This window comes from Erithacus rubecula (assembly GCF_903797595.1).
Source record: "Erithacus rubecula genome assembly, chromosome: 1".
In the NCBI taxonomy this organism is placed as follows: domain Eukaryota; kingdom Metazoa; phylum Chordata; class Aves; order Passeriformes; family Muscicapidae; genus Erithacus; species Erithacus rubecula.
Window position 1 is genome coordinate 18,682,281 of NC_136658.1, and position 11,510 is coordinate 18,693,790.

Consider the following 11,510-nt stretch of genomic DNA (forward strand, 5'->3'; position numbering starts at 1 on the left):
AAGGAAGACTTTAGATTGTCTTCTATTAAAACAGCCACATCATAGCTTTAAAATTATAGTAAACTATGTCATATTGTGATCCCAGTCTGACATTTCCTTTCTCTCCTTTTCAGTGTTCTGTCAGCTTGCCAATTCTCTTCATCTCCAAAAGTGATTGTTTGTTATTTTTGTGCTGTGGAAGCCACTGGTATTGTTTTAGGATTGAAATTGGCAGAGGAAAGAAGCCTGTGATGCTTGTAAAAACACATACCACAGAACCGTAAAATTGCATGTATTTTAGTTTTCAAAATTTCCTTTTAACATTGTTAATAAGAGGCTTCCCTAACTGACTGAGTTAAACTTTGGACATTTTTTTATTATTTTCCTTTTCTCCAATTTTCTTTATATGTTTACATAAGCTGAAATCTCTATCTGTAGATTTTAGTTCTTTATTTAAAATTTGCCCTAATTTTCCAAGCTGTGGTTTGGTCTTTTGCAGAGAACCTAGTGATCTCTAAACCACAATTTGAAAAACAGTGCTTGGAAAATAACCTTCAGTTCTTGTTTTTGTCTTTTTGGAATTCGAGAATTGATGAGTTCAAGTTCATAAAGATTTTTGGGAACAGGACTGATTCCTATGAAGAAGGTTGCCTAATGCAGCCCAAAGTAGGGCATATCAGCTATTGAGAACAATATATTTTTTCAAAAATCAGCAAAATACATAGAAAGGGACCAAAACAGATCATTATCACCCATGAGATCAAACCATAAACTGCCCATAAAGCAATAGAACATTCCATCTTGATGATCATTATTACAATAATAGCTTTAGATAAGGTCTTCCTCTTGTGAAGGAAGCAGGAAAACTTCTTTGCAGTCTTTTATCTCTAGCTGTGGATTAATTTCTATGTTTTTTAAAATGTATCATCCAGGTATTACTTTAAGACCCCAAACACATTAGGAAATCTTTGTTTGTGCTTCAGTGATTCTTCAGAAAGAATCAACGACTGCTTTGCTACAGTTCTCTATATTAAGACCTTTTCTACCAGACAAGAGTACTTCTTGACCAAAAACATTACTGTAGCACATGGCCAATATGAATGCTAACTATTCAGGGCCTATTTTTGAAAGCATTTCTTTGTTTAAGCAATTTGAGGTTGATAATGAAGATTTATAAATTTCTTAAATTGATTATTTAGTTAATGTCTCCCTCCTACTGTGGGGTAATATGGGTAGTTCCAAATGCTCTTTCAGCATATTTTAAAAAATGTCAAGATTTCTCCAAATAGACTACTTCCATCTCAAAACAAGCCCATGTTTCTCTTAGCAATATCCATTAATTTCCACAATGCATCTGTTCAGCATACCAGTCTATATAAGTATTTCTCTTAAAAAGAAAAGAAAACCCTAGAAATAAAGGCAATTGCTTAAGTAAGCAATTTTAAAGTTAAATATTGTCTTAGAAGTACAGTGGATGGAAAACAGTTGCTTGGTACTGCTTGAATACTCCACTGAGGTTAATTAGCTCAGATTTTGCAGGAGCCAAGGAGAAATGAGAGGTAATCCAAAGTTTGGACAGAATTATTCTTCTGGGGCATTGCAAATGGAGTTTACAAATTTCCAACTGTGCAGAGTGTGGTATGGGGGTTTTCTTTCTTTAGAAGATTGCTGTTTGGAAATGATTCCAGCAATAACATACAATGCTATGTTACAGTCACGAGCAACCAAAGTCATAATTGGTAAATGATCCTTCTCCAGTCAAGAGCTGAATGTTTAGTTGCCCACTTCTGGGACTCCCATTTTTTCTGTGTTTAGAGCAAAAAGTGCCTCTAATTTGAGGCAAATTTTCCAGTCCATGAGTCCCTTTTACTCGTGTGCTGTGGCTCCCTGTCACTGATGAAGAGATGCTCTGTGTTAGGAGAGATTCACCATGCGTGTGCTCAGGGGGGATGTCCCTCTGCACATGGCACTTCCACTGTTAATCCTGCACTGAGAGGTGGGGGAGGCTTAGGAGGAAGCTGGTGTGGATTTTTTTCCTCAGTTGTGTTCTGTTTTTACAGCACTGTGTTTGGTTCCCACCACAGTGGTGAAAAGGGATCATGAGATAACTACAGCACAGGCTGGTGCTGTGCCACATCAGTAAAAACACATGCAAAAGAGACTCTGCACACTGTCTTGTCATTGCTTCATATACTTATTATTAATATACATTCAAGCAATTGGATCTTTGCCTTGGCTGAGCTCATGTCCTGGAAGACTTGCCCTGTGTTTTGCTACTGGTCCTGTCGGTCACTGTTGGTGGGCCTGACATGCATTGAATTGGAGGTTTGTGTTCTTAAGAAAGCAAAAAAGTACAAATAAATAGCAATGTCCTTTACTCAATCTCTGCTTATCATGTTGCTTCAGACCTCATCTGAACTTGCTCCCTTTGCCAGAACAGAAACTGCTGTGTGAGAGGAGACAGACAAGTCACTGGTGAATTAAATCAGATATTAATAGTATGTGTGCAAAGAATTATCAAAAAGACTGGTTAATTTTGTGTTCAGCTCAGGTCATATACAGTTAGGACAAGAAAACATCTCAGTGGCTTTGTGGCAAAAACAATTGGGCTTTTTTGTTCTTCTCCAGAAGGGGAGTAGCACCAATGTGTGTGCTGCTTGCTTGCTCCAGACTACTTAAGAATGTTTAGTTTGCAAAATTCTCATCTCTTCAATTTTATTCCCCAGTTATGAATTCCACGTGAAACCTAGGAACCCCCTTGGTGAAGGCCCAAGTAGCAATGTTGTGGCATTCAGTACTGAATCAGGTAAGAACTTCCAAAGTTCAGACCTTAATTTACAGCAGCTTTAGTTTGTGGGATGCATGAAAGGCTCCCTCACTTAATTTTGTGCATTCAGTCTTGCTCTTTACTGTCTCCTCAATGTCTTTTTACCACCATGCCCAGAAAGTCAGCCTGGGATTGGAACTGTGTTGTGTGGGATGTAGGAGGAACAGACTGCAAGAGAAAAAAGACAGAGGAGCACAGAGGGTTTGCCTGTATTCATTGTGAAGAAAATTACTTCATCCTTAGAAAGGGCTCAGTCATTTAAGATTTATATTCCTGACCTTTTTGCATTTATCCGACCCATTAACAGCTTCTGGCTGGGGAACATTAGGAGGTTTTTTTTGGGCTGGTGTGTTCATAGGTGCTTTTGTTACCTGTTCAGTAAGGCTGCTGTAAACAGTGATGTTGTTTGGCTGAAATAAGGATTGAGAAAGAGCTGTTGTGAAAAGTCGTGTCCCAGTAGGTCCCGTTCCCTCCTGTTTACTCTCCAGTGAAACAGTTAAAGAGCCTGTCTTAGCCATGGGTTGGTGCCCAAGTCAAATTCTCTCTGTCTCAGAGAGCTTTTGCTTTCCCTATTCTTGCTGTCCTTAAGGTTAACTACAGCTGACTTGTTGACTTTAGGCAAGCAAGATACCATCTTTTGTGCAGAAGTGTTTATTGCTTGGTAGTACTGAAAGACCACATAAAACACAAAATGGATTTAGCCTTTATAAAAGGACTTTCTCAATCTGTGTTTTGAGCCAGGTGTAATAATTTAATAGTCCTCAACTCTTGCTGTCACTGATGGATGAGAGTTTTGGCTGAGCAAAGGATTACTCAGGGAGGAGTGCAGACTATGCCACACATATTTAAAAACTCTGAATACACTCTTTGTAATCCTAGATTGTTAAAAGTGAAAAAAGAGTCTGCTCCAAGTGCAGTTTTCATGAATGACAAAGCTTATGTTCTGTCTCCTATTTAGTTTGGACAAATTAACCATCCAGTTTTGTTTTTTCTTAATTGCACACATCCATTTCTCACCTCTGGGCTTTCAAAGCCAAGTTTTTTGTGGCAAGTATTACAGAAGTGCCCTTTTTATTATTTAGGTTTTGAAACTGAAATTTTAATAAGATGCAGTACAATTGGGTTTTGCTGGTTACAGGTTTAAACTCTTGTTTTTACTAGAACTCTGGCTGGTGTTGTCCCATAGGTAATATTATTAAAAGCTCATTGATACTGGAGTTTCACATAAGAAATATATTTCTTCTAATTTAATTTAATACAAAAGTTAACTTTGCTTCCAAAACTCTTTCTGTTTCACAAATTACAGCTTACGTCAGCTGTAAAAAATCACTTACCAATGCTTTTCCATCGAATTATTGGGAACGTTCATTTTACAGTGTCTGATTGAATGTTTGTTTTCTTCCCCCAGCGGACCCAAGAGTGAGTGAGCCAATTTCAAGTAAGTGTTTTATATATAAATCTGATCAGCAGTTTTTTCAGAAATGAGATAGCAGAATTTTACAAGGAGGGTGGCTCTGCTGCACCAGCTGAATGAGTTACAGAACCAAACAGCATTCACACACAATTTCACTCCTTCCACCCGTGCCCCTGCTAAGGGATTCATGCAAGGCTGCTTGTTTACCTGAGCATAAAGCAATCAATGTGATGTGGAGCTCCCATGGCAGCTGGGATGGCTTCAAACCAAGGTACACAAATGAGCCAAGGACAGCCTCATATTTTCTCAACCTTGTCATTAAAGCAAAGAAAGCTCTGCAAAATGCATAAGCTACTCCACACTTTTAAAGTGAGTTAACAGAGCACAACTCAGAGGATTCTATTTATCTGTCTTTGTGTTTTAGGAACATTTTCTGCTTCAAAAGGCTTGATCAAGCTCTGCTTTAGGCCACTTGCAAGACTTGCTCTCCTTGATGGAAGGTGGACTGAGCTCTTGAAGAAGAGCTGAGATCATTCAAGCAAATTGAACTGCTTTTTGTATTTGTAATAGACATCACTCTCACTTTGACAAACACTGTGGCACCATTTTTCTCCACGTAATTAATGATACTTCATTTTTACATGTATTTTGTTAGATCACAGTTTGCTGCAAATTGATTGTCTTGGCTTGGATGCACTGGAGAACAGTGACTGTATCACACACTTCATAAATGAGAGTTTTGCCAATACAAACATTGTCCCTCTAACAATGAATGAACCTATTCCAAACCTGCACCAGAGGACAGCAGGAAGAGTTCACAGCACCAATTCTGCATACTTTGGTGTTTCTCTGAAATATTCTTCATTGTTCAAAATGCAGATGTCATGGTATATTCTGCTTCAGCAAGGTTTCTAATTCTAGTTATTCAAATGTATTTGTAGTGTAATTTTGTATGCAGCATTGTACTTTAGCCTCTTTTTTCCTCTCCTGCAGTGGGGAAAGATGCCATCTGGACTGAAATCCCATTCAATTCAGACACATATTCAGAATGCAAAGGCAAACAATATGTAAAGAGGACTTGGTATAAGAAGTTTGTAGGTGTGCAGCTATGCAATTCCTTGAGATACAAGATATACCTCAGTGATTCACTTACAGGTAAGAAACATTCAAATCAGAGCTGTCCACATTATATATCCCTGAAAGATATCATAGTTCCTGAAATAAGAGATTTAAGAAGATGAGCTCTGCTGAAGTGTGATCACATTTGTTTAATTTAGTCCACAGATTAATCATAAACAGAAATCTTCTTGTGCTCAGTAACCATTGATATGTTTGATACTGAACTTTCAAATTTCAGAGGAACCCCCCTGTGGTGATCATCTGATTTTAAGTAACTGTTCATATGCTGGGGATCATACAGAAAACTGATAAACATCAGAGTGAATTGCATATATTGTAAAACAGCCAAATGGGTATTTAAAGGGTAGACTGGAATAATTATTAATTAGAGGATCAGGACCTCATTTTAGACCAGGATTAGACCTGTCATTCCCATCCCTTTTGGAAAACATATGGTTACTGAATGGCTTATAAATACATGACTTTAGGTAACAGATTTTACTCACCTGCTTTGACATTTTTGTTTTTACATTCCCCATTTTTGCTTATGATCTTTTTTCTCCACCTTTTTGTCTTCCTCATACTAAATTTTGTTACTGAAGGAAACTTCTTGGCCTTACATTCTCAAGTTTGATTTTTAAGCCAAATTGAGTGTGATGTGTTTAAGACCTGACTTAGGTGACACCTGCTGGGGAAACAGGCTGTGAGAAGTGTTTTTTCAGTTAGTTGATAGGAGATCTTTGTCTCTCATGCAGCTTGTGCAAGCTGTATCTGCCACATTAAGAATTATGTTAACTTCTTATAATCATCCTGGCTGTCTTCTGTGTGAGATCTCTTATCACAGACAGCTGTGTGATAATGGTATTAGTGTGGCATCTGAGCACAAAGATGTGTGGGAAATGCCTTTTAAGAGCAAGTCAGGCAAGTATGTTCAACACATTGCATTGAATTAGCTTGGAGAGACTGTGGCTGGAAGAATCCACTTTCATAACCTAAAGCTGCCCCATCTCTGAGCTCAGCACCTCACAGGAGCAGGGCTCTGGGCTCCATGGAAGGAAAGGAGCAGAGGAGTGTAGGGCAGCCCATCCTGCCATAATTTTAAGATTCCCTGCCTTGAATCCAGCACCATTCTCTGATGAGCAGACAAGGAAGGAGAGCCGTGTCATTAATAGTGAGTACAATACTCTGTATGTAAATAATATCTTAGCAATTATGTGAATAGAAGAGAATGTTTTGAACAGATGTATCATTCATTCAGCTGTTGCTGTACTAACCAGCTGTGATCAAATGACAAGCACTGGCAATGAGGCATGATGTGTCCCAAAACCAGCCAGCAGAGGAAATAGCAGTGCTAATCTAGCAGGACTAGACTTCAGCCCTAAATCAAGTGAATTAACACTGCAGTGAAAGCTACTCCAATCTGAGCAGAAAAGTTTAATATCAGGAGCCCATTTTCCTATTTTCATTAGATTGTTTTTGTTCTTGCTGGAAGGGTGGTGGTTTAACCTCACTGGAAGAAGAAGAGGTATACACATTGTATTCATTATACTTGCTAAACCTGGTTCTTGCACTTGAATTGTTACAACCAGAGCTGACCAGTTGTCACAATATTTAAAAGAAGTGAAATATTTATGTAGAAGGAAAGCTGCTTTTGCCCCGTTTGCTAAGGTAGGCCTCTTTGTGCAAGTGAGAGGTTTTCCTGGGTGAAGTCAAGCTCTGTTCTGATGTCCTGATGTGTTCCATGGTCACCTCTCCTCACTGTGTCCCCGAGGCTGGCAGGAGCACCATCCAGCTGGAGCAGTGCAGGGCTGCACCGAGCTCTGAATCCCACTGGACACTGGAAAGTCTTCCAAAGTTTTGCTGTTGAAGCTGTAATTGCCTTGAAACTTGGGTGCATTGTCCAAATGCTGTTGTATAAGGCAGGCAACAACTGTATCTTTGCATGCTGGTTTTTAGCATGAATTTATTCTTCTAGTGCTGTGGAATTTATAATGTATAAAGCAAGGTTTGTATGTAAGATTGTAAGGCCACCCACAAGGGAACACTGGGGAAAAATTTTTACTGGTAGAATTGGTTAGAATTGCTATCCCCAAAACAGAAAGCCAGTTATTCCTTAGCTAAATGGTTTTAAGTGTGTTCTTTTATTATGGAAATAATTGGGCAGTAAGAATGTAATAGTCACTGAGAATGCTGCTAATTTATGAAGACCAATTGTTTGAGTTATGCATAGGTTAAACTGTGGGCCAGAAGAGTATGTGTGTATCTGCAAATTACTGTTCTGGTGTTAGCCATTAAAATATGTGGCTTATTCTCTCTCTTATGGAGAAAGACTGATCTGTGTTACACATGCCAGGACTGTTCCATAAACCAGCATCTACTGCTGACCTCATTTAACAGTCCTCCAGAGCAGTCACTGTAGGCATTCCAGAAAAGCAGGCCACCTAAAAATATGTATTTATTGAGGGAAGGAAAAAAATAAATTCTATGTGTGACCTTCAACAGCTGTGGAAAAAAAAAAAGCCCTTTTTGGGCAGCCTGAATGTTCTTAATTTCAGAGCAAAAATTGCTGAGAGGAACTCACTCTGACCAGTTCTCCTATGCAAAAAAACATGTCTGCAGCCAAAGCTAGATAACAATAAATAATTTTGTGAAGCTACAGAAGAGCCACATGCACAGAGGCTGTCAACTGGAGGTGAAAAGCTTTGGTGAAATACTGCTCAGTCACAAAAACATTGGAGTTTATTGGTGGGCTGTTCTTTCATTAATTGTTCTTTGGAAGCACCCAACCACCTCTCAAATGGCCAGACTGGCACAGATTCAAGGCTCCAGGGCACCCAGTCTCTAATGAGTAATTGACTTTCTGCCTAGCTTAAACCTGCTTAATCCTGAGCCTTTTTCTAAGTGCTCTCACCTTTCCTTTCAACATCTCAACCAAAGGTTGAACATACTGAGAACTAAGTGCTGTGAAAGAAGCTTAGAAAGAGTGATGAGTTTATCTACAAAGGTTTCCATCCCAGGTTTGGGAAGAGAATGTAGCATGCTCTCCTCCATCTTCTGAACTGAATTTTACGAATGTCTAGCAAATCAAATCAGCAAGAAAAAAACATCTGTCCAAGCTCCTTCACTGTGCCTGTTAACAGGATAAGCAGAGCCTGTAATGTCAGCACAGCACATGGGACACTTGAGACCTTGATTTCTACTCAGTTGCAGCAAAATGTCCTGTTAAGCAATCCTGCAAGTAAATACATGGGCACACTCCATGCTCTGTATAAGCACTTAGTATCTGAGGTCATCTATATGTGAAGGGCTATCACCTGGGCTAAGTAAGAAGGGCTTTCTTACTGGGAACCAGACCTGCCTTCTATTCAAATCACTACCAAAATTTGCTTTTTGATGATGTTCTTGGGAGTAACAAAATTTGTCTTACTGTATGAAAGTAAGGAGAGGGAACAATTAGATCCAGGCATAGATTTTGGCCAGGAGTGGGGCACTTTTGCCTTAGCCATAAGCACTTGGAGCCTGCACGTCATGTTCAAATTACAGCTACAGGTCCTGAGAGGAAAAGAGTCATAGTGTTCACCTTGGCTTCCCCACAGAGGAAAGAGCACAGCCCATTGCCTGTGGTGGTTTCTGGAAATAGCCTTCACTAAACTTTGCTGCTTCTTTGCTTTCAGGAAAATTTTATAACATAGGAGACCAGAGGGGCCATGGAGAAGATCACTGCCAATTTGTAGACTCCTTCTTAGATGGAAGGACGGGACAGCAAGAAGACCTACCAGTCAAAGATGGTAATTCCTAACTCCTGTCTCTGTAGCAAACTTTGGCAATTCTTTTTGTTTCTATTTCCTGCCAGAGGATTCAATCCCCACTGATTGAATGAAAGGAGAAAGTGTAATGGAGAAAGGGCACTGAAAGGAGCTTCCAGCTTTGCAGGCAGGAGAGGGTCAAGAAGTTTTTGAGAGTGAATGATGACTTGTTAAGACAGTTATGACTTGGGTTTTGTTAGGTAGCAAACAGCCTCTCCTGTTTAAAACAGCCCTACAAATTATTCACAGTTGTTATTACATATTTAAACCCAACCACAATTTGAGTTTGCAGAGAGGCATTAAGTGGTGTGTTCAAACTAGCAAGGTTGATTTAAAGCACAGTAGATAATCAGTTGGGCATTAAACACCTTGTTTGGTACCAATGAGAAACTGAAAAGTTATGGCTGGAAAATATAATTCATGCTGCAGTAATTCCATGTGTACTCATTGCAAAAGGGTGCCCAAAATTCCAGTCTGGTCTAAATGGGCATGGGGCTGGACGTGCTAAATACAGCTGTGACCTGCCTGGCTATTTTTCACACATTCCTGAGGCTGAGGCATAAGAAAATTGTACTTCTGTTAGCTGAACTCCTGCTTGCTGCTTGGCAGAAGTGCCAGGGTGAGGTGTTCTGTTCCTGTGGGGTAAGAACACAGGCTGTACTGGTATGTGCACATGTGCTGAGCAGGTCATGGAACATTTTTCTGAGGAAAACAGCAGAACAGTTTTCAGTACAATATCAGCATGTTGACCAAACCTTCCTGTGCTTCATTTACAAAACACCCCACACGAGTCCAGAAATGCATTGAGGTAGGTGTGGGAGATGAATGTGAAGTTCCTAAGTCTTTCACAAGGTTTTCCAAAAAACAAAATAATTGAGCAGTCTGGAGAGTGTTTGTTTATGTGTTTTGTGAGTTTCTTCTAAAGAGATTTTTGCTTTTCCCTTCCCAGTCAGTGCTGTCCATTTGCAAAGATATTTTGTGTAAGAGATAGTCAGAATCCAATTTGCATTGCCAGGACAGCAAACTTCTCAGCCCTTCCAGATTCACACTTTTAAAAGTATTTGAGGATTTTAAAAACTTTTACCCAACAACCTTGCAACCTCAGTTTAAAGGACTTAAAACTAATTTGATTTCAGCAACTGGATTTGAGTGAATTCATGAGCTACACTCATTTTTAGGCGCCAAAACAACAAAACTAGCAAACCAAAGACCTCACCTTTTCAGTAGCGTGTATTTCTAGCAAATGAACTGAACAGAGGAAAGAACAGACCAACAGACCAATTGTTCTGGCTGCAGCAGGTTGATCTCTGAATTAACTACACATATTTGACCTGAAATGCTTCGAGGTAATCATGGCTGATGCTGCCTCTCAGCTGCAGAACAGTATTGTGTGTGTGTGTGTGTGTGTGTGTGTGTGTGTGTGTGTGTGTATCCATGTTTGCTCCAGCCACACATACATTCCTTACAATCATGTTGGATGGAGCCCCAATTCCTCACTTTAATTTGTAATCTCATGTTAATTGTTTGAATGGCAAGCGTGTTGTCGAAGGCAACAGAGTGAAAGAAGGAGGATGATTTCTCCTTTAGGGATGGGGAGATGCTGTGAACTTTCCCCAGTGGTTGGGTTTTATTGAGGTTCACTGCAGTGTCAAGGTTGTGCACTGGGGATGATTTGTCACTGTCACTTTGCAATGCAGAGCAGCCTCCTGTTCCCAGAGCCCAGCATGGCCAGAGGGGGAACAGAGGGGACACAGGCTGTGCCCAGCCAGCACCACCCACAGCAGGGCGCTGGGATCTCCAGGGAAGGCAGGCTTCACCTCTGCACCACCATCCATCCCGAGCACTTTGCTTTAATTTGAATTGGGTGGGCAAATTGCAGTGCTAATGGATGTAGGGGCAGCAAACAGCTGTGCTTGTGGCAGGTGGTTAATGGCTTGGTGACTACAGCCACTCACTGAATTGTTAGCTGCAGATGTGTCGGACCAAAGCACGGTACCGTCCTGAGAGCTTCCAGCAAGCAAAACTGTTTTATTCTCTGTTCCAGGGTTTTTCAGGGCAGTTCGTCAGGAACCTGTCAAATTTGGGAAGATAGGCGGGGAGACTCAGATTAACTACGTGCGCTGGTACGAGTGTGGCACATCCATACCTGGCAAGTGGTGATGGCGCGAGGCGTGGCCGTGCCCCGCCGCTGCCCAGGCGGGCGGCAGGAAGGCAGCGTGACGGTGCGCCCGGCCCTTCGCTGCGAGCCTTGTACAACCCTCCTGCCAATACTGCATTAATTGTCTAATAGTGTAGGCTGCTTACTGTACTTATCCAGTGTTACAGATCTGTTTCTAGAATTTAAAAAAGAAACACAGGCTAGGGA

General features: G+C 40.5%; 1 protein-coding gene across 35 annotated transcripts in view; it reads left to right on the forward strand.

The window, feature by feature from the left end:
• The window catches only part of ABI3BP (ABI family member 3 binding protein), a gene marked incomplete at its 3' end in the record, with an annotated part of 130,275 nt that extends 118,970 nt beyond the window's left edge, over positions 1 to 11,305 (forward strand). For all 35 annotated transcript variants that reach the window (XM_079302282.1, XM_079302286.1, XM_079302291.1 and 32 more), the window contains 5 exons: positions 2,706 to 2,785; positions 4,215 to 4,244; positions 5,214 to 5,375; positions 9,014 to 9,127; positions 11,190 to 11,305. In XM_079302282.1, coding sequence (XP_079158408.1) covers positions 2,706 to 2,785; positions 4,215 to 4,244; positions 5,214 to 5,375; positions 9,014 to 9,127; positions 11,190 to 11,305 — 502 coding nt within the window. The remainder of the gene's footprint in view (positions 1 to 2,705; positions 2,786 to 4,214; positions 4,245 to 5,213; positions 5,376 to 9,013; positions 9,128 to 11,189) is intronic.
• Positions 11,306 to 11,510: the final 205 nt, after the last annotated feature.